We start from the raw sequence: 23,713 nt of genomic DNA on the forward strand, positions 1-23,713 counted from the left end.
GATGGATGCTCTTGCTACAAAGTTTAAAAGAGAATTCACTCAAATGGCTGGAGGAGGAAGTTCACCAACATTTTCTGCTTCTAAACAACTTTCATCTCCTTAACACAAGAAATTTACTTTTGTGATTTTTTTTATCTGCACATGTGTGAGGGAGGGAAGGAGGGAAAGGAAAGTCAAGTTGTTGTAAACATGAATTTTCATAACTTTTGGACTAAAATTTATGCTAGAGGCAGTTTCACAAATATAAACTGTGATGGGTCTATTTCTATAGGGAGTTTTTTTGGTGTGTCCTTACCAAAGAGAAGAGGCTTCAAGCTGAGGGTCTTCACATCATGTATTTTGTTGGGGATCAACTCCACCTTCTGCTTGTAGCCAACCTGGATAACAGCACATTCAGATCAAATTAACACTCTAGTCACCCACCTCCTAGATTCCAAAGCCCCCTGGCACAGTGTTTTGTGCACATATTGGACTTAAATGTATAACATAGACAAAGTGCTTTGCAAACCTTATAACAAATGCTTGTTGAACTTAATTGAAAGTCACAAAATAGGGCTCATGGCACATCAGGCAAAAGGCCAGGGGAGGGGCAGCTAGGTGGCCCAGTAGATAGAGCACTGGCCTGGAGTCAGACACAGGCTGTCCAATGGCCACTATCAGTTCACTGGTGTAACATCATCCATGAAGACCTCAGTTCAAATCCGGCCTCAGACACATAACACTCACTAGCTGTGTGCCTCTAGGCAAAATCACTTAACCTCAATTGCCTCACACACACACACACACACACACACACACACACAAAAGGCAATGGGAGACAGTTTAAAATTCTACTGCAGAAATAGTCTTGGAAATAATCTTACTTCTCTAGGGGCAGATGGGATTGATATTTCCTGGGAACTAAACCACCTCATTGACAAGGTAATTGCTCTAAATTCTTAGGGACACTCACTTCCCTTGGAAAGGGTCAGAGAAGCAGAAGCTTTGAAAAAGCAGAGAATCAGGACACTACCACTCAAATGACTACTAATGGCTCCATGGTCTTCAGTTTCATGTTAGATACTCTCTATTTATCTATACTATTTCTATGTATGTATATACATATGTGTAGTATATGTTTAAGCATATAGTATATATGTGGTATATGCATGCATGTATGTATGTATGTATACACACATACATTATCTTTCAGGCCTAATACAATTCTAACTGCAGTTGCTGAATGGGAAGATAAGAGGAGGGGAGGACGCCTGGTCTCTAGATGTCATCTGCTCCCCCCCCCAATCTCATACCCACACCTAGAGGAGACCAAAGGTAGCAGAGCCAAGTGAAAAGCGCCAATCCCTGGATTTGCAGTCAGAGGACCCAAATTTAAATTTTGGCTGTGACCTTGAACAATCCGCTCCCCCTCCTCCAGCCTCAGTTTCTCCACCTATAAAACGAGGGAGGGGCTGAGAGCTCCGCCGTCCTTCGCAGCTCTAGACTCGGGAAGTGCCCAGATAGGTCGCGTGCCTGCTCACCTTGATGCCCTCCAGACGGATGAGCGGCGCCCCGAGGAGGGTGGGGGCTGGAGGGGCGGCCGGAGCTCGCGCGGCTGGGGCGGCTTCGGGGGCGGTGTCCGCGGAGCCAGCGTCCGCGGGGCCAGGCTCGGGGGACGCTCCTTGGCCGGCCCCCGGCCCCGGCCCCGGCCCCGGCCCGGACGAGTCCCCGTTGCTGTAGTGCACGAAGAAGAGCAGTGCCAGCACGTTACCCAGGTAGAGGTGAACGAACACCATCAGCACCAGGAAATAGGAGCGGGAGCATATGCCGCGAGGCTTGCCCCCGGCCAGGCCCGGTGGGGCCAGCGGGGCCTTGGTCGTAACCTCCCCGTCAGTCCGCCGGCCCAGCAGCGCCCAGGGGGGCTCTGAGGCCTCCTCGGCCTCGGGCCGCGGAGCTGCCGCCGCCGCCGCCATCGCGCCGACTCCAGCCTCTATCCGGTGAGGATGCGCAGCGGAGGGAGGATCGGGGCCGCTAGGCCGCGGAGGCCGGCGGGGGCGCCCGGGGGCACTAAGCCCCGGCCCCGGCCCGGCCTTGGGTCGCCCCTAGTAACCTACTAGAGCAGAGAAGCGGAAGTGGCGCTGAGCTGGCCCTCCCCTCCTTTTCCCTCCCCACGCTCCCCCCTCGCGATGGTTGCTAAGAGACGGGACAAGATTGAGGATGCTGCATTGGCCTCCCCCCGCCCCATGGTTGCTAGGAGATAGAGCAGCCCCCGACGTTGCTTCAGAGGACTCCTCCCTCCCTCTGCCCTTCGCTCCACCTTCGCAATAGTTGCTAGGAGACGGGTCGAGGTAGAGGATGCGCCGGCAGAAGCTCACTGGGGGAAGGCTATGGGGCAGAGATGGGCTTGTTTTTCTATTTGCATCCCCAGTGCATTAAGCACGGAATAGGGACTGGACCTGTGATTTCGTTGGCTTAGGGAACAAATAATTGGAAACGAGATAATATTTATAAAGTGCTTAGCACATAGTGGGCGCTTAATAAATGCTTTTTCTCTCCGCTAGCCTTCCCTTCCTGGCTGAGAAAATTCCCTCTACTAATGCTGGTCAGCACATTCTCCAGATCTACAGTTTTAAAGAGTTGCCCAGGGTCACACAGTGAACAATTTCCTGGCTTTGAGGAAGGTTCTATCCATTCCATTTCACTGTAAGCACTTAATACTTTTTCACTCTTTCCTAGTCTCCCATATACACCTGGAATGGACTCCCTTTGCCGGATGTCCTACTTTTCCTTTGTTTTTCTACACCCAATTCAAGCGCTGTCTTCTTTAGAAGCCTTCCCAGATTCCCTCACTCCCCCAGACCCGTTGTCTGGTCCTCTCCTTTGTACTTAAGTCATGCTCCCTAGTATCTTAGTCATTTTTATATCTGTCCTACCACCCCAGTAGACTCTATGTTCTTCCACGTTTATCTTTGCATGACTAGAACTGCACACAGCTCTTTGGTCTCAGTAAATGTGTAATCCTGGTTAAACTGGATTGTACTCTCTGAAACCAGTCCTTTACCCTACAGTTTCAGCTCCAAGGCCCTGGTGAATCCAACACAAGCATTCCACAAGTTTTCTAGAACTTTAACCACCCTTAATAGAGGGTAAGCTCCCTTAAATAGATTTTAGCTCCTCCACTGTTAAACATAATGCTCTGTAAATGGTAAGCACAGAATACTCAATGAAGAGTGAGTGGGAAAAGTGACTAAACCCCAACATGGATCTGCTATCACAGGATGGAGTGGCCCTCAAAAGAATTTGAGTTTCAGAGAGATCTACGATTTGTTCTTTGAATCACTCATTCTTCAGGTTTAGTTTCCAATTAATTTTTAACCTATACTTCAGTGGCCCTTCATTAAATGTAATTTTTATTATAGTCTGAAAAGGGTGCCTTTGCTATTTCTGCTTTTTTGCATTTGGTTGTGACGTTTTTATGTCCTAATACATGGTTAATTTTTGTCAAGGTGCCATGTACAGCTGAGAAAAAGGGATATTCCTTTCTATTTCCGTTCAGTTTTCTTCAGAGAGCTATGATATCTAACTTTTTAAAGATTCTACTTATCTCTTTGATTTTTCTTATTTATTTTATGGTTAGATTTATCTAGTTCTGAGATAGGAAAGTTGAGGTCCCTCACTGGTATAGTTTTACTATTTCCTGGTGGAAGGAATGTATTTAAGTGTTAATGAAGACCTTGTTGTTCTTCAGTGGTTTCAATCCCATGATTCTTCATAACCCCATTTGAGGTTTTCTTGGCAAAGGTACTCGAGCGGTTTGCCATTTCCTTCTCCAGATCACTTTTTCTTTCTTTTTAATTTTCCAGCTCATTTTACAGATGAGGAATTGAGGCAAACAAGGGTAAGTTACTTGCCCAGGGTCACACAGCTAGTGCCTGAAGCTGGATTTGCACTTAGGTCTTCCTGACTTCAGGCCCAGTGCTATTCATTGGGCTACCTAGCTGCCCCAACCTAAGAGTATGCCAATTCCTCCAGCTGTTTTGTGTGTCCAGGGTATGAGAAAACGTACAACCAGCATTGAAGTGAACAGGGATGGAGTATCTTAGAGAGAGAGATTTCTGAGAATGTAAAATGGAAAGAGCATGAAAAAAAAATAAGATGAAAGTGTTTGTTAAAAATTGATTAGGGGTTCCAGAAGGGAAAATGAAAGGGGAATGGTTAAATTGGATGGAAGACTATAGCAAAGGCAACACACTTTCTACCTTCGCTGGAACACAGTGATCAAGATAGTAGGTGTGAATTTCCTAGCCAAAGGGTGGAAGTAGCAGTTGATATATGAAAGGAAGTCTCACTCTCTAAAATCCTGAAATGAGGGAGGGTTATGGGGACACTCCCATGGAGCTGAGGTGGAGGCCAGAGGTCAGGATAGACATAAGGGTAGGTAAACATGGGGTGATTAGGTTCAGGGGCTGAGCTGGTAGTATTATCACAAGATAGCAAGGACTGAGGCATATCCAGTGGAGTATGAGACGGAAACACGGGTTCTAATCTGGCCGGGGCAAGGGCAGGGTAGCTCTGGCTAGGGAGATGGTGGTTTTGATGCTGGCACTTCCTGGTATGCATCAAATTTCATAAAGATGTTACCCATCAAAATGGCCAGAACAGATGACAAAAAGGCCTGGTGTACTTTGGGACACCAACACTGGCATTAAGGTTCCTGAAAAGCATGCTATTTCTACTTTAACACATACCAGACCTTTCTTACACATAGATCTGGTGGTCATGAAGCTGTTCAAAAATCTTTGCCTAAGATGTTAAGTTTAGAAACGAATCTAAACTTCAGATTATTTCAGTGGGCATTCAAGACCTTCTATCACATGGCATTGCCCAATTTTTTCAGATTATCTCAGATGAAACATCACTCCCTCCTGTACATTATACCCAAACTACCCTTTGGCTCTAACAATATGCTCTGCACCAAAGGCCTGGTTCCAGGCTGTTTGTCTTTTTCTGGTGCCCTCATCACATATAGTTATGGAACCATGTTGTACTGACCAGAGTGCTGGACTTGAAATCAGGAAGACTTGGGTTCAAATCTTGTCTTGCAGCTGTGTGACTTTGAGCCTTGGGCAATTCCCTAAAACCAATTTTGATCTGTAGTTTCTGCATCGATGTAATCACAGATCCTTCATGTACTGGTTACACTATATGGTATCTGAAGCTCAGGCCTAGATCTCATGCAAACTTTACAGCTTTTCCAGTAACTAACACAGTGCTTTGAAAGTATGAAACGTCAAGTAAAATTTGTTATGGTAGCACAGCCACAGCATCAATTTTAATGTCTCCAGTGGGATTTAAAAATCAGGATATAAACAGACGCAGAGTAAATATGTGCATGACACCACTCCATCCATTTTTAAATTATATCTTCAGGGAATGTTTTCTTAGAGAAGACACCAGTCATATTTCTTACATCCGTAGTCACCCAACTTAAGAACCCAGAAAACAAACAGGCCATGAATTGTTCACATAACCCACCAATCTAATCACTTTCCCCTAAACTATGGAATTCATACCATGATGATCTACTGGATCTTAAAAACGGGAATCAAACACAATATAACCTCAAGTTTCCAGAACGATTAGAAACAAGGTACCATTGACATACAGGCTCTCACAGAAGTCTTTCCCTGCATGGCAGAGCGGATAAACGGATCTTTTTTGACTCACATCTAGCTGGTGCAGTAGAATGTTGGACTTGGGAGTCAGGAAACCTGGGTTCCAAGGCTCAGTTGCTTAGTAGCTGTGTAAACACGGTCAAGGCATGTAACCTGGGCCTCAATTTCCTTATCTATAAAATGGGATAACAAGTGTAAATACAATGTCTCCCCAGTGCTTTTGTTACAGTTCTAGTTTACAGTATATGCCTTTATGTCTTTCATTTGGTTCTAGTTTGCTTAATAACCTATACCTAAGTGTAGTGCTTAGTGTAGTTCTTAGCACACAGCAGGGCTTCATAAATGCTGGCTTATACACTGACTGCTTTTATCAGCACAGAGGTGAACCCAGGAGTTCAGGGGTACAGGATATGGCAGGTTCTCTCAAGTGAAAAGGTTGTAGGTATGAGTCCTTCTACAAACCCTTTTTAGCCACAGCAACTTATGAAGACCATTCGCTATGGCTCAGAGGACTGTAATATGAGTCAGTGCAGAAAGTATTCATACTGGTGAAATCACAGCTCATTAAAAGTACCAATGCACCTACCTTTCAGAGTTGTGATATGAAAAGCGCTTTGTTAACTCTTATAGTGTTTTCTTGAGGGAACAGGTACTGAAGAAACCCTTGTACAAGGTAGCAAAATACAGTGGGTAACCAAGACATGGAGAGATGGAGCTACTCTGGTTCACACTAAATCCTAAACAGGTAGACAGGTAAGGTGTTACGTGCAGAGCTGGGGTGTCGTGGTTCCCAGGCAGCAATGACACCTCTTGCCTTGACATCCACCAAGCTATTAGAATTCTAGAACATGAGCTGCTTATACACATGAAGGACTGTTGAAACACATGCTCCTTCAGAGATTGCTTAGAAAAATGACTCCACACACAAGCCTTTTAAAATTAGAAATTTACAATTTATTTGAATAAACCACTAGAATTCTGGGAAACTTTTAAGAGCAGAGTACATTGCCCCAATTCATCTTTCCTCTCTAAAGGAAAACCAAGAGATGGGGCCATTTTATGGAAAATGTCCTGCCCTCCCTCCTTTTCTATCTCATGCAAAGCAGAGTCAAGAGTCTGCCAGATTCTCCCAGCTTTCTAAACTGCCAGAAAACTTAAAAGTGACAGCCAGCTAAGGTCTAGAACAAGCTTCATTGAAAAGAAAATACATTCTGTCGAGCACTTGATTCAAAGTCTTAAGGGCTCAAAGCTGTGATTATGGTACAGAAACCCTTTGTGGCTCCAGCATCAGTGCAAAAGCAATCTGTGTATATTTGTGTGCGTGTGCATGCGCACACACACATGTACGTGCACGATTTTGTGCACCAAGAGCAGCAGTCATGCAGTTCAGAGAAACTCCTTGGTGCTGCCTAGGATGTCAAGGGTATGTGATGGCCAGTGAATTACAAGAGCAAAGTTACAACCAAAAGCTCTAGAAGCAAAGCTGGGACCCATTAGGCCCTTCTAGTGCCACAAAAAAGACGTCACAAAAAGAAGAAGGTTCCAAACACTGGAATCCTCAATGTGAGGAAAACGAGGCACCCACCCCCTTCCTGTTCTCAGAAGGAACGCTCTTCTTATTTACAATTAGCTTATGAATGTGCTGTTTCTAGATTGATTCTTCACTGCCCTTCCCTCTTCCATAATTGCCTGTCCTCTTCCCAGAAAGCAGGGTTTTGCTTTTCAAGGAGAGAGATGGGGGAAGGGCTTACAGGTCAACCCCACCCAACAATACCCCTCCACTGTCACAGCTGACTCTCAGGTGTAATTAGGTTCACAGTTTACATAGCACCCAGGAAGTATATGCATAACTGGGTGTTGGAAAGTGAAAATGGATTGATGTATGCTCCAAAGGTATATTCCAACTCCTTTACAATCTCCCTAAAACCCTGTCCCTACCTCCAGGTGGCCAAGCAGAGAACAGGAGAATTCATTCTTAAACCCTTAGGCGCTGAGTATAACTGCAGAGATACAAGCTCTGCAAGCTCTCCCAGAGGAAAGCCCTGCCCAAACCCCTGAGCACAGCTGAACACATTCTCCTCTGGAGATAAAAAAGACATCAGAAGCTTTCACAGGAATCTTGTTATCTTAGATCTGCCTTCCCAAAGGCTTCCAAATAGAGGTTCAAAGGTTTCGTAGGACTGTAGGCCTACACCTTTTGTGCAGTCTGAGACTGGGAATAACCCTAAAGTTGGCATCAAATGCCCTCTGGAGTCTCAGGGATGCCTGATGTTTAAGGAAGTCATTCCAAAAGGAGAAAAATAGTGAACAAAAGCAAAAAGTTCAGATCAAAGTCAATGGGGAGCTTTCTAGAGTGGTCAAACAATGGTGAGCTGTGTCCACTCAAAGAGAATCTCAAAGCAGTACTAGAATTAATGTAGGTTACACATGAGAATAAGTCCAAGCCCCTTGCTGCATGCAAAGACAAGAAGGAACCTCTTGACTAACATCAACGGTAGGATGGGAAAGCTCTACCTGGAGAGAAGGAGCAAGTGGGCAGAGGTCATTTTCAGTCAGTCCATGATGACTCCAACATAGTACTGTCTCCAGTGTTACCCCTGCACAACAGGAGGGCCACCAAAGATATACCCATATTTAAACTTAACACTGTTCACCTGGATAGGCTTTCCATTTCTATATAAAGGAAGGCAGCAAGATAATACTTTCTTTTAAAGGCCTCCAACTCAGGGGACACACTCAGATGTCTGATATAGTCTGAGGGGCTACCAGTGGGTCCTTTCTTTATATGTGTGTTTTCATTACTGCTATCCTGAGAGTCATAATGTCTAGATTTTTCTCTTTTCTGTTTCTTGACCACTAAAACTGCCTTGGATCCTCTATACCAAAAGCACACAACTGGTCCTTGCTGGCCCAGCCCTATCTTTTCTCAGGACTCAATTTACCATCCCTCCCTCCGAAAGGCAAAGAGGGAACAATCCAGGTACACAGAATCCTTATCAAGGCATCCTGGTGAGAAACCATCAACATGGTTCTTCACTTTGGGAGAGGTCCTCACATGCTGCTGGCACCAGTTCACAAACATGCCCAAGAAGACCAGTACAAAGAAAGACGTAACTAAGCACGGGGTAGGCATGGGAAAAAAAAAATTCCAAACTGATAATGCTCAGTAATACAGCTAGAAAGACAGATTAAAAGCTACCCCTATAAGAAACATAACAGGGCATATCAAGAAAAATCCAATGTTGGTGAAATACCTCAGGATTTAGGGCAATAGGACTACACCTCAACCTGTCCCTTTTTTGGATTCAAAGTTTGGTGAGATTCCCCTAGCACCTAGTATAGGAAGAAGAGCTGCTGAATGCGCAGTTGACATGATCCAGCTTACAGTGCTCCCAGGCTCCTCCCCAGCAGAAGCTCCTGGAAGAGGTTGGCTGCTCTCTTCCCTGGGCAATCATAGCTGCTGCCAAGCATATCTGAGCAGGAAAAGGGGAGGCAACCCTAAGAAGGCCAATGTGGCATTTCATAAAGCTCAGCACAAAAGCAGTGTGGGTGAGGAGCAAATGTTACTTTCTAAGCAGAACATCTAGAGGAAAAAACACTCCAATGCCAATTTATTTTTTTAAAGGGTTCTGTGTTATTCTAGGGTTTTTTCTTTTTTTTTTTGTTTTGTTTTGTATAATTGTACAACCTTTGAAAATTACAGAAGTTGTAATGATCTAATACTATTAACAGCCATTCAGAAAAACTTTCCCTCCCTCCCAACAACAATCCAGGGGAAATTTAAAAAGTCCCATTGAGACGCAAATTCAATATGGCCTCTACCCAGGCACAAACAAAAGCGGAAAGATGAGAAGAAAACTGAAAGTGACTAAACTGGGAGAGCTTTGAGGGGCTGGGTGTTGTTCTTGGTCTGTGCTCTCCAGTGGCAGTGCCCATTCCATGCAATGATGCTGCTGTCCTTGCTTTCTCAATGCTCTCTCCCCTCTCACCCCGTATCCTTCTGTGGCCTTATGTGTCATGGAAATCCTTCAGCAGAGTCCTCCTCCGCTGCTCAGCTATGTGCATCTGATTCTCCAAGTCCTGAAAAGTAAAATCACACCAGTTCACCCTCTTTTCACCAAGACAAAATTCAGGTCATGTGACTAGGAAAGGACCCCAGATGTCATCTGAGGAGGAAACATTCCCTTTATAACATCCCTGAGCCAAGTTGTCAGCCAGTATCCACTTGAAGACCTTCAGTTCTGTGAGCCCCCTCCCTTGTAGAGTAGCTAATTCTATTATTGGACAGTTCTAAAAAAAGTTTTTTAATTAAAAAAAATCTTTTCAAAAATTTCGAGTTCCAAAATCTCCCTCCTTTCATTGGGAAAAGCAAATTATGATACTCATTATGCATATTAGCCATGCTGCATAAACAAAAACAAAAACAAAACACCAACAAAATAAAAGTGGGGAAAAAAAGCTCCAATCTGAATTCAAAGTTCACGACATTCCTAACTGTATGAAGTTCTTTACACCGAGTCAAAATCTTTTGCTGCAATTACTATCCATTTGTTCCTAATCCTGTCCTTTGAGGCCAAACACAAGCAGAAGGGAGACCTACAGAAGGGCTCTTCAAATACTGGACATCAGTGATCACATTTCCTCCTGGGTTAAAAATGTAAAAGCCATTCATTCTGTGAAAGGCTGGATGTAATACAAAGACAAAACCAGGATCATCTCTGGCCTCAAGGAGCCTCCTCTGAAAGCAAAGTTGTTGAATCCTTCATCAGTGTAGTGCCCTGAATGCCCCAGGACCAAGGGCTTCACACTGGACAATAAGCCTGTCTTGAGGGAGGCTTCTGAGTAGGTTAGCTTTTCAGACACCTATGTCATGGTGTGGGCTCCTTCAGCTTGCAGATCACAGATCTTTCTCACTGTAGCATTCTCTACCCACTCTGGGTAGAGAACTCTGGACTTTTCATCTTATTTGTTTAGGCTCATTGTTCTAAACCAGATTCTGGTGATCTCTGCTGTTATTGGCTATCTCTTATTGGGCTTCTGTACCATCTAATCAATCAGAGCACAGCATTCAACAGGAAGAAGAGTAACTTACCCCTCTGTCATAGCTATCTGCTCGCTCCACCTTCCATGAAAGGTTCTCAATTTCTGCCTCCAGCTGGGCCTGCTGATACTCAAACTACAGCAACAACACAAAAGATTGAACAGGAAACAAAATCTAGAACAAGGATCTGAGTAAGTAGCAAATGTAATAACACACAGCATGCACTTGAGAGCCCAATATATTATTAATAGTTTTACTGATTTGTACAAATAAATCTACTTATAATTTTGAAGTACAAAAAATTCATCTGGAATGTTACAATTTCCCCTTCACAGCTACCTACAGATGACAAGATGACACCTAGATATATATTTAAACTCAACTTCTAAATATATTAGCAGAAAAATCCAAGAAAAACTGGCTGCCTGTTACTCAAAACAATAGAAACTCTTCAAAGATAGGATTAAATACTACTGATCTCAGTGGCAGGAAATTTGTGCTATGCCATCAGGATTGATGCCACAATCATCTGAGTTTCTGGTATTATATTTCCTCCTCATTTCTACAGTCAGTCAAAATAAGGGATATACTATAGTCTTTCCCAACTCAACTGGGGCTCTCCAAGTCTAGTCTAGAAAAGTTCTTTGTGAGTTCACACAAAAAGGAAGAAGCTCTGGAAGTTACCCATCAAGGATAACAGAGCTCAACAGATGGTCCCTGCTCAATCTATCTTTTCCAGAATTCAGATAAAGGGCCAACACTCAATGATATTGTGTGCACATAGGAGAGAGAGAGAGACAAAGGAAGAAGGTGCTTGTGGGAAGTACTAATTTACCTCAAACAATCAGAGAAAAAGATGATGGGAAAAGGAGTTAAGAATAAGCTGTGGTTCAGGGCAAAGTCAATCAGGCATTCTTCTATAACCTAAGTCCTAACTAATCAGGAAGCTTAAGGTCCCTCCTGGTCAGAGACCGACATTCTTCAAGGAATTTATTTTATCTATCTAAAGAGAGAGAGAGAGAGAGAGAGAGAGAGAGAGAGAGAGAGAGAGAGAGAGAGAGAGAGAGAGAGAGAGGGAGGGAGGGACGGACAGGGAGAGAGAGACAGAGACTCCGTGTGTGTGTGTGTGTGTGTGTGTATGTACACACTGTGTATAATATATACATTGACTATATATAAATATAAAAATACACACTATAATACAACAGGCCTAGTGCATTACAAGAGTTGTTACTGACTCAGAAATAGGACTCAATTAAATCCCAAGGGATTTTTCTGGGCAAAATGCCAAGTTAAAAAAAAAATAAACAGTAAATTAATCAGACAGTTATACATTCAATCTTCCTTATAAACTAATCAAGAACCAGAGTTATATACGAACATGAAATCTCCAGAAAACATGAGGAGAAATGAGTTTGTTTTGATTAGAATGAGAAGAGAACAGAATCATCTTACCAGCTTCTTCCTAGGCCCAGACTCCATGTAGTATGCATATGGATACGTGTACTGCAGGGTATAACGACACTAACAAAAAAAAAGTTTTATAGGACTGTCACTTTTAATCTGTTTGGTTCCTCTTCTGGTTCTTCAGTCTTTAACCAACTCATATAAATTAGTTTGGATCCTTAGGCATAGGGAAATTAACTCGTTTAAAAAAAACCCACAACAACAAAAACAGAATGAAGTCATTATTTTCTTGGTACCAGTGGTCCCACCAATAGTGCAGGCCACAACTCACTTCCTACACTGAAGCAGTCTTCGCGCTGTGGTTAAAGAGCCAATAACAGAGCCAGCCCAGTACATGGAAAAGATCCTCGCTAGCTCTTGTTTGGCCCTTGGATAACAGACACATAGACCATCACTAGATTGGAACCTAAAGTGTTCTAAGCTCGGCAGGGCCTGCCAAAGATTACATTCTGTTGGAAAAGCCTTTGAGAACCCAGGATCTCCTCCACACCATAATGAAGCCCTGTAGGAGGAACTTAGTTCAAAGGAGGGTAAAATACTTAAGGAAATTCAAAATAAAAACAAAGTGCATCTGTACTGAATAACTATCAGATGGACCATCTCAGTAAGAGAATGTTGGTTCAATACAGGGCCATAGGACAGAATTTTGTTTACATGACTCCAGAAATAGTTTTGGAATACCTGGGGGAAAAAAAACAGTAGTTGGGAGTAGGGAACAGTTTCCACATGGGGGTTGAGTGTGCCTCAAACTCCCCTGCTACTACAATACTTAAGAGTTTGTACCATATAATCATTATGTCCTATCTCCTAATTTATTCATTGATGGACTGCTATAGGGAATATAAGCTCTCAAGTAATTTCATGTAAATTTTGTCTCTTTAAATAGCTTAAGCTTATTAAACACAAGGATCTAATTCAATTCAACAAACATTTGTCAAAAACATTTATTATTTGTAAGCATTTTCTGAATGTTATCATCTTCTTGTGTGTGGACAGAACTGGTGGCATTTTAGGAGGCTAACATAAATTTCAGTGTCTTCAGGAAGTTTTTAGGCAGAATTCTCTCCCTCTGCTGCCTGTCACCAAGACTTAGAAAGACCTGAGGTCAGGCTGAGAAACAGCAGCCTCACCTTGGCTAGGAGCTTAGCCGCATTCTGCAGGTACTGCCAGTCGATCCAAGTGCCCAGATTGTTCATCACTCTTTCTTGTATCTTCTCATGAATTCGCTGGTACGTCTGTGCCTCCAGCTGTAAGCTCTTATTGTGATTTTCCCACTGTAGCAGGGATAGAGGGAAGAGGAGGAATGGAGGACTTTTGGGGGGACGGGAGGAGAACAGACGGACTATGGGAAAAGGGGCAAATAAATGTCAAAGTAGGCAAGGAATGCTGAAGTGGCAACCAGCAGAACAGCTGGAATAAGGCACTGCCACACTGAAATAAGAATGCCCTTGCATACTCCCATACTGGAAGCAGTGGCGGCTTTATGTGCTTGTGAGAAGGGGAGGTACTGCTGGAAAACACTGAGGCTTCACTTATTAATCACATAAGGAACTTGAATTTTTCACCCACCAGAAAAAAATTACTTCTACCCCCTAGGTGAAAGGAGGTCCAGTGCTAAAGTATCAAGAAAAATTCTACAAAAATACCCAATTCTCAGTTCAAAACATGTGCTGGAGAGGCCTTCAAAAGAATAATTAATAATCCTGCTAAATGTGACCCTTCAGTGTAAAGTCCTTAGGAGAGAGAAAATAATTCATTTTGTAAAACTGCTACACAATAATAATTTCTAGACCACATACACAGACATTTCCTTGGCATTACTTATGGAGATACTACTAAGTCCAGTGCCATATACACAGCAGTCATTCAATAAATTTTTGTTCAATTTTTTGTTCATATTGTAAGCAGGCATACATGAGAAAGAAACAAAATCTGTGGTTTGTAAAAGGGCACTGACGGAATATCCGAACTGGAAGGAGCCTCAGAAGTTACCTAGTTCTACTCCTTCAGTTTCCTGAGGACAAAATTGAGGTCACAAGAGCCCAGGATTCTGAGCCAAAAGGGACCCTAGAAGTATCCAGGTTCTGAAAGTTAAGTGTTTGCCTAAGTGTACACAGCTAGTATGAGCTACTTGTGTCTGGACTAGAGAAGGGTGGTTATGAGAATGCCACAGACTAGACATGCTAAGATTCATAAAATTTAAAACTAGAAAGAATTTAAGAGATCATTTAGTACAACACCCCACCCCTCAACCCACCCGTGCCAATATAAAAGCAAAGGAAACAGTGGGCTAGAGATGCAGTGACATGGCCAATGTTACACAAGCACTTGGCAGTAGAATTGGAGTGTGAATCCAGGATCTATGGCTCCAAAGCCAGCACTTTTTCAACTACTGATATGACATAGGACTGTCACTGCAAGGCAAGTGGTGCCTTTCTTTCATGCAATTCAATTTATCAGCCAACCATGAACTTCCCCTCCCCAACTTTTTTTTTTAAACCATGGCCTACAAAGGATAAGAGACCAAAGATAAAGATGGAAGGAGACATACTATCAAGGAATGAGATACCATTATTATAATGTTCACTGAAAATCAACATCCTGGCTGACCCAAAATATTTCTGGGCAGAGTGCTCTAGGATCTGTGTTGCTGTTGATCGTCATCATGTGCTTCCTAGATTATACAACCTGAGCAGCAGTAGCACAAGTTCAACCTACTACAGCACAACAGAGGGCAATGTCCAGTCATAAGATAAGGTACCCTAGCTGCTCACAAACAAGAGTCTAGGGAATTTTTGAAGAAACCATCTTAAACCAACGTTAATCCCAACAGTTGGCTCCAGTTCTTTACCACTGAAATTGGGGTAACAGAAGCTCCCACATCTCTATAAATTCTTCAATGCTGCCAGCATCCAGCTTAACCATTGCTGGCAAACCAAAGGAAACTAAACTCATGGATGTGGGTCATCGAGAGGTCTCCTACCCTCTCAAAGTAGAACAAGTACTTCTTAAGGGCCTCCCTCGCCTGGGCCTGCTGACTCTGGTTTACAATATCAGGATTTTCTTTGTACCGACTGCACTCGTAGTACTCGCTGCCATGGGTCTTCCAGTCTCCTAGACACATCCAGCAGAAATCTGCATAGAAAGTAAAAAACAAGTCAATTACAGCAGCAAAGAAACTGCTCCCTCCTATAATGCCCATGGCAAAGGCCCATGACTTGGGAAGCTAAGTTAAGGTAAACCTACTCTGTGCTGCTTAAATTTCTGGGCACTCCTTTGCCTAACAAGCAGATGCAACACACCCCAAGATGCTATTTGGTAGACAGTGTCCCTGTGCTCACCCTTATTACTCACCTAGTACAGAGAGTTGGTAAAACAGTAAAATGGCAAAGGAGGTACTTCAATTCTGCTATGAATAGGCTATCTATAGAAACGATAGGCTCTAACAGCCTGCACGTCATCAACATAAGGAGACATCAGTGACAGGCTTACAGTAGAGATGAGACTTGGGGCAGCTAGGCTGTGCAATGGATACAGCCTTGGTCTTAGAGTTAGGAGGACCTGAGTTCAAATCTGGCCTCAGACACTTGACACTTACTAAATGACCCTGGGCAAGTCACTTAACCCCACTGCCTCATCAAAAAGCAAAAGAGATGAGACCTGCCACATACCATCACATTCTTTCACCAGGAGACCTAAAAATTTGTCTGAGAGCTGCCTGGATATCACCCTAACAATAACCTTTCAACAGAAACCATTAGGCCATTCTCCCCTTTTTTTTCCTTTCACACACACAATCAGGAGATTTTGTACAAGAAATCTTAGCATAGTGCCTGGCACACAGTAGGTACTTAAAAATGTTAAATGACTGAATGATATACGGACAACTCTGAAGTAGAAAAAACAAGCCAAAAAAAAAAAAAGAGAGAGAGAGAGATGAAAGAAAGAGCACCTTTAAGAAGGACAAGTTACTCAATGGACAATTTCATGAACAAGCTGGAATTTATCTCCATTCTGGGAAAGAATCAAGAAGGAAAACTCAGAAGCCCTTAGAAATGTTATTTCTCAACCCATGAATTTCAGGTCAAGACAGGATAAGTGCCAATAAAATAATCTGTTGCCTTCCCCTCTCCCAACAAACACTACAAACAGCCTGGCATTTTGGAGGGGTAAACAAGGGGACAAAACATCATGTGAGCAATCCATTTGACTTTATTCCCCAGTGGGAGTTTTACTCCTGAATCACTTCTGACAGGAAGAAGAAAGAGTAAGTCAAAAAAGTCTGTTCTACATGATTTGTTCTCGACAGAAGGAGGAACCATTTCCCAACTCAAGAGTTACATATAAAAATCCCCCTTTAAATCAAATTTTTATCAAAGCCGTAAAGAAATTAAGCAAGCTCAATATTACGCAAAGACTCTCCCATAGCTGGTCATGAGACAGCAAAATGACTAGCTCAAGACCAGACTGCCTTTAAATTGAATTTGGAAATGACCTTCTAGGTGACCTAACAAAAATGAAGCCTACAGAGGTGAACTGACTTGCCAAGGTCACACAGGTACTAAAAGTTGCAGAAGTATGATCTGATTTCAGCAATCCTATGTCACACTTCTTCACAAATCAGTGGTACTGTGCAACAATCATGGACAAAGAAGAACGTGGACTTCAACTGGGAGAAGTTTCAAACCAAAGCCAACAAATCTACTTTCAATCAAGAAAGATGGCATGGGTACTGGATCTGTTTGGCAGGTAATGAGATTCATAGCTAGAGGTCATAGGAAGGCCCCTATGACTTTAAAAAAATTACTATAAGAATGACACCAGAATGTGTCCTGATGTCAGAATAGTCACATTGCTAGCAAATAGGTATCCCCTTTTCCAGAGACAAGTGTCTCGACTTATGATTCTTTTACAGCTAGAAAAGACCACTCACTCCCTCATCTTACAGAGGAGACAGGAGAGGCCCAGAACAAGTAAAAGATTTGCCTATGATCACAGTCAGAATTTGAACTCAGGTCCTCCAACTTTTTCCACTACACCAACTTACGACCTACAATCAGAACCAAAATGAAGTCAGTGTTGGTCACTACTGTTCTGGTACAAACCACTGAGAAAATACCTGCCAGCTATTATGGATGAGCTCACGAAAAGAGAAGTAACAGAATCAGACACTAGAAAGAGAAACTGATGTAGGATCACCTGGATAAAAACAGTGAAAGCTTAAATAAGCAACTTGGTGCAAGAATGCATTCAAAAGGTTTCATGTGACTGATATACCCACAGTTTATTAATTTCGATATAAAAAGCGCTTCACATTGGCAAACATAAAAATAAACACAAATACCAGAAACAACAGACACCGCCACAGGGCCCAGAATGTGAGCTAAAGCCAGGACTTACCATGTTTACACTTAGAACATTGCTGAAAGAGAAAGAAAAGGGGAGATATTAACATGCATATTGACCAAAAGGTTTCGCATCACCAGTGATAAGCGAAATACTAGGGTTTCTGCTCACCATGTGATTGCAGCCTCCATTCTTCTCAATACAGATATTGCACTTGGGACACTGGGAAAACAGAATCGTTCCATTAGGTTCATTCGCTACCTTATGCTGGTTTTAAGACAAATAACACAAAACTCTTGGCACCCATGCCCAGTGGCTAATTGTGCAAGACTTCAGGGGAGGAAAATCTCACTTTAATGTGGTGGTTCAGTGGCTCAACAGGAGGTCACTGGTTCTGGAACAATAATTCCAAGGAAATGAGATTAGTATTCTTGGCTCTGACCCCCTCCCTCAAGCACCAGTTGATCTCCAGCAATTGTGCAATCTGCCAGTTAAACTGCTCAGATTAAGCTCAGGACTGAGTCAGCAGAAATGCAAAATCAGTTCCCATAGGAATGTAAGAGCTGCCTCAGAATCTATTAATCTTAATCAACTTGCCCAGAATCCTGCTTCCAGAACTGTCCAACAGAATATATATCAAATGTTTTCCTGAACAGACCTAGCAATCATAAATGTAACTCATTATATAAAAATCACTTCAGAACTCTGCCTACCATCTGAAGTAAGTGAAGTTATTGAGCTCCAAATAAAAGTCTTGCTTGTATATACCATTTGAATGAGCTCATAGACAGATAAATGACACTGGGTTAGTGACCATACCACAGGAAGAGTGACAAAAATTCAAGTTTCCCATGCATCTGCCCTTCCTTTCAAGCAGTTCTGGGAATTACAGCACTGTCTTGGAGCAAAACACTAATAAGACCCTAACTTCTCCCCTAGTTATTTCATTCTGCTTAGGAGTCCCCTTCTCCAAAATGTTCTGATGATATCTTTCTTGGCACTGTAAGGCAGCAGCTATATAATTGGTGGCTTGTCTGAGAAGAGAGGGTCCTAACTAACCCAGTTCTTCACTGCCAAGGCAGAACTGCCTATAAGGTATATTTATGAGTATTACATACTCAGTTTTAACACTTTTAGGCCCCCAAACTCTCAAAGGGGATGCCAAGACACTACCATGCTAAAGATGTCATTGTTAGGCCTGAAAAAGAATCCCCCCTCTCTTCTCAGCATACCCAATTAAAGCTGTAACATGACAGACAAAAGGAGGGAACTGGTAATCTTTTCTGATAATCACCAATGACAGGGTTGGTGATAGATAAGATAAAAAGCATCCCCAGGGAGCTGGAAGTCTAAACATTCCTTACATCTTTAGTGTGAGCACTAATGTAGTTTGCCGTTTCAGAGTCGTCTGCACACTTTGTGAGCCATTTCCGGATTGTGGCGCAGTCTGTAGGGGCGTGATACATCTGACGACACTTGAAACTTAAAAATCAGAAAAGAAAGGGATTCAAATTCCAAAAGTTCAGTCTGTGCTGAAGTCTTAAATCTCCCTTTTACCCACATCAGTCGCATTTGAGTTTTTTCAAAGGAGTAGTTTTGCCTCTCAAGGCTTCTGAAATCCTTGCTTATTCAATAATTTATTTAAACATTTCTTGAACTCTCTCTCAATCTGAATCCTACTGAAACAAATCCTCAAGTCCCTAATAAGAGATAATTTCCATTAAAAAATATTCAACCTTGGGGCAGCTAGGTGGCGCAGTAGATAAAAGCACCAGCCCTGGAGTCAGGAGGACCAGAGCTCAAATCCGGTCTCAGACCAGACACCTGACACTTACTGGCTGTGTGACCCTGGGCAGGTCACTTAACCCCAACTGCCCAAATGAATGAATGAATGAATGAATAAATGTTCAATCTGGTCTCAACCCTCTTTATAACTCAGAATTAACCACCCCTAAAAATTGAAAAACCCTTATTGACCATTTGGAAATCTTCCAAGGATAACCCAATTGTAGCAATTCCCTTCAGTTATAAGAACAGCCCAATCTTGGAGCCAACTCTGCCTCTCAATACCTAAATAAACACATCCTGAAACATGTTAGATTGATGATGACTTTTGCCCCTTTTGATTTCATGCTATAAACAGGAATCTTTAAACATATGTCTGTGTCAGGGAAAGAATAAATGTCATATAGGTCCCTTCTAGTTTAGGCATTTTATGGCTTCAGGAATTTTTTGGAATCTAGAGAAAGGACTATGGACCATAATTTTACATATCATGGAAAGTTATACCTACATCGAACACATAATTGTATGGTAATGAATGAAGAAAGTATAAAAGCACACATATTTAAAATAAAAAAAATTATTCCAAAATCTTCATCTTAATCATTAAGAAGCCAAGTGTACTAAAATCACCTTCCTCTGCTGGTAACCTATGGGTCCATGACAGATCACAAAGAAAACCCAAAATTATTTACTACCTGGAAAATGATTCCCCAGGCTATTCTAAAAAAATTTTTTTAGGATATACAATGAATTATTTGGATAAACTAATATCTTGACAAAATACTAATGTAATTAAATGAGATAAATCAAATACTAAGTATTATTAACACAATACAATGACTAGGAAGTACAAACCAGGAATCCAGAGAGATTTTATGCTCAGGCTAGCTATCTCTGTCTGTGAGTACCAACCCCCTATATGTAAATTTAGTATAAGGGAAGCCACAAAGAAACTATCTCTTATTCCAAGTAACTCAAAACCTTGAGGGCATATACTCATTCTAGTCATTCTTACTCCCCACCACAGATAAAGGTAAATATATTTGAATATAAATGTAAATATAGAAGTCCCTACCAAATTAAATAAAAAGAAAAGCCTCAATTTGTCTTGCTTTCCATTCTTGTAATAGTTATGTAAACTTTCAAAAGGAAATGAGTTTGGAGACACCCTTGGCTGGAAAAACCAAAGTTCCCTAATACTCACAAAGCGCCAAATCTTGAAAATGTGGATTTCATAACTGACGTAAAATAGCTCAAAACCACTATGCTAGGCTTTTCTTCCTTTTCTTAAAAATAAAAAAAATTACATAGCTTTTCTAAGTTCTTTTAGCCAAGAATTGTTGCTAATATACAAAGAACAAACCTATGGAGAATTTCGACTTTTCAAATGTTATCAGTTTGCAAATTATTATGCAAGTGCACAACCTGATCCCAAACACTATTACTATGTTCTACTTAGTTCTATCTCATTTAATTACATTTCAAGAAGCAGACAAGGCTCACAAAGGCAAAAGCTTATTGGTCCAAGTCCTCATGTAAGACACATGATTCATATAATCCACCATTAGACATCCTGTCCTTTGTGGCAGCACTCTACTTCCAGAGCCTTTGAAAACCACTCCCTAGAGTTCAGTGCATAACCCAAGGATCAAAACCTTTTTTTTTTTAAAAAAAACTAAGAATTTTCCACACACTTATGGAAACTACAGTTTTTTGTCTTCTCTGGAGACCACCTCATTCTTATGTTAACCATTCACCTACCTCAAAAATTAGAAAGGTTAAAAACCACAGGAGACAGGGAAGGGAGAGCTCTGGAGACTGGGCAGGAAGACCCAGGAGCACACATCTTACCAGAACACCTCGTTGCATCGATTGCACTGCACTCGTCGAGCTCTAGGCTCCTGTACCTGGATAACCATGGGGCAGTCTGCACCGGGACACAGCTGGAGCTGATAATGGCTCTGGGAACACAACAAGGGAAAGGCAAAGAATAAGAAGATCTGAGGGAGGTGAGCAACATACCCATCTAGTTTCTATTGGCAGATGATGGGGGAAGGACATGTGACCATTTCATAAAATGATATTTTCTTGCATGTGTTTTAAAACCTTCTAATTCTTTTAGGTAAGGTGTACTAATATGAAAAAAAAATTAGAATAGGAATAGGTAGGGAGATTCCAAATGAGGGGATACACCCTTTAACAATGCAGATCGGAACTTTGTCTGCAACTTCAAGTCTTAGTGAGCTGCCTCAGAGGAAAAGTGACTTTCTCCAAGTCAAACAGCCAGTATGTGTCAGATACAGGACACGAACCGAGATCTTCCAGGCTCCCAGGTCAGTTTTCTTTCCACTGCTCCCCTTTCCATAATGAAAACATCAATAATGTGAAAACTGGACATGAAGCAAGTTTATAGTGAACAAATAAAAACTGGACAATAAAAGAACTGAAAAAGAACTTTTAAAATTCAGCTTCAAAGAGGCCCCTGAATAAGAAAAGCCCTGTTTTTTTTTAATTCAATTTGGTTTTAGTTCTGTATTATCTCACTCCCTTCTCCCTCTCCCCCACTCTCCAAGAAGGCAAGAAAAACAACCTATTACAAACATGTAGTCATGTAAAATAAATTCCTGTATTAACCACATCCAAGAAAAAAAAAGAAACAGAAGAAAATATGATTCAATCTATACTCTTAAGTCCTTCAGCTCTCTATGTGGAGGTGTTACCATGTGTTATCTTGAGTCCTTTAGAACTGTGGTTGGTTATTATGTTGCTCTATCTTTCACAGCTGAATGCTGTTACAATATTGCTGTTACTGTGTACAATGATGTTTTGGTTCTGCTCACTTCACTTTGCATCAGTTCATCCAAGTCTTCCCAAGATTTTCTGAAACCATCACCTCCATTATTTGTTATAGCACAACAGTATTTCATCATATTTCTATACTATAACTTGTTTGTCATTCCCCAATTAATGGGCATTCCCTCAGTTTGCAATTTTTAGCCACCACAAAAGAGATGCCACAAAATTTTTGTACATATGGGTCCTTTCCCTTTCTTTGATATTTTTGGGGTAGAGACCTAGTAGGGAATTGCCAGGCTCAAAAGGTATGCACAGTTCAACAGCTTTCTGGGCGTATTTCCAAATTACTTTCCACAATAGTCAGACCAGTTTGCAGCTCTACCAACGGTACATTAATGTACCTATTTTCCCACATCCCCTCCAATATTTTCATTTTTTGTCATCTTAGCCAATCTGATGGATATGAGGTAGTACCTCAAAATTGTTTTAATTGGCATTTCCCTACTTTTTAGCAATTTAGAGCATTTTTTCATATGCTATCGTTAGCTTGGGTTTCCTCCTTTGAAAACTGCCAATTCATATCCTTTGACCATTTAATCAACGGGAAAATGGTTCTTTTGCTTGTAAATGTGACTTAGTTCTCTAGATAGCAGAAAAATGAGATCTTTATCAGAGAAACTTCTACAAAGATCTTTTCCCAATTTCTTTTCTAATTTTAGCTTCATTGGTTTGTTCAAAAACTTACATTTTATGTAATCAAAATCATTAATTTTACCTCTGTTTTTGTAATTTCTTGTTTGGTCACAAACACTTCCCCTAGCCAAAAATCAGACAGGAAATTTTTTCCCTGCCCCAGCAACTTGTTTATAATATCACCCTTGACATCTAAATCATGTATCTATTTGGAGTTTTTCTTGGTGTACAGTATGTTAGTCACTAAACCCTGTTTGTCTCAGTTTCCTCATCTGCAAAACAAGCTGGAGAAGGAAATGGCAAATCACACCAGAATCTTTGCCAAGAATCCCAAATGGGGTCACAAAGAATCGGATATGACTGAAACAACACAACAACAACTGGGGTTCTCTGAGCAAATCACTTGCAAAAAAGTAATAGTTTTACTTCCTCTTTGTCTATGTCTATCCATTCAACTTCTTTTTCTTTGTCTCACTGGATTTCTGGATCATTATCGGGTGTGGCACAATTTTTAGGTTTTTGCTCAAGGAGGTGTGTGGAAAACAGGTTATCTTACTCTATTCTGGCAACTATCTAGACTGCAAGTCCTCCCATTGTACTTTGTAGCTCATTTAGGCTATTATACTCTACGCTGCAATACAGTTATTGAATAGTATTATATTCCAGCATATCTGTCATTCATATACACATATGCATATATATATATATATGCACCTTCTACCCCTCTATAAAAGGACCATGTCTTGTTTTATCTTTGTAGCTCTACCACTACAGTGCTCTCTGTCCACAGTAAGTACTTATTAAATAGTTGCCAAATAAACAAAGATTGAAAGAAAAGGGTATTCCAACTGAAAGCCAGAAAATTAACTACAACAATCCAGTTATTCAAAACTTAACTGGATGAAGCACCAAGATGAGCAAACAAGAGGCA

General features: G+C 41.6%; 2 protein-coding genes across 4 annotated transcripts in view; both read right to left on the reverse strand.

Annotated features, from left to right (window-relative positions):
• The window catches only part of P4HTM (prolyl 4-hydroxylase, transmembrane), a 33,522-nt gene extending 31,403 nt beyond the window's left edge, over nt 1–2,119 (reverse strand). The window contains exons 1-2 of the mRNA XM_020999320.2: nt 1,521–2,119; nt 296–377 (exon numbers count right to left, since the gene is read on the reverse strand). Coding sequence (XP_020854979.1) covers nt 296–377; nt 1,521–1,952 — 514 coding nt within the window. The 5' untranslated portion in view covers nt 1,953–2,119. The remainder of the gene's footprint in view (nt 1–295; nt 378–1,520) is intronic.
• A 4,466-nt stretch (nt 2,120–6,585) lies between these two features.
• The window catches only part of ARIH2 (ariadne RBR E3 ubiquitin protein ligase 2), a 65,036-nt gene continuing 47,908 nt past the window's right edge, over nt 6,586–23,713 (reverse strand). For all 3 annotated transcript variants that reach the window (XM_020999018.2, XM_078152393.1, XM_020999020.2), the window contains 9 exons: nt 21,145–21,254; nt 18,873–18,990; nt 17,680–17,730; nt 17,563–17,584; nt 15,146–15,297; nt 13,293–13,436; nt 12,151–12,219; nt 10,747–10,830; nt 6,586–9,734 (listed from right to left, as the gene is read on the reverse strand). In XM_020999018.2, the coding sequence (XP_020854677.1) occupies nt 9,663–9,734; nt 10,747–10,830; nt 12,151–12,219; nt 13,293–13,436; nt 15,146–15,297; nt 17,563–17,584; nt 17,680–17,730; nt 18,873–18,990; nt 21,145–21,254 (822 nt within the window). In that variant the 3' untranslated portion in view covers nt 6,586–9,662. The remainder of the gene's footprint in view (nt 9,735–10,746; nt 10,831–12,150; nt 12,220–13,292; nt 13,437–15,145; nt 15,298–17,562; nt 17,585–17,679; nt 17,731–18,872; nt 18,991–21,144; nt 21,255–23,713) is intronic.

Source organism: Phascolarctos cinereus, unplaced genomic scaffold (assembly GCF_003287225.1).
Source record: "Phascolarctos cinereus isolate Bilbo 61053 unplaced genomic scaffold, phaCin_HiC Scaffold_4;HRSCAF=312, whole genome shotgun sequence".
NCBI classification, from domain to species: domain Eukaryota; kingdom Metazoa; phylum Chordata; class Mammalia; order Diprotodontia; family Phascolarctidae; genus Phascolarctos; species Phascolarctos cinereus.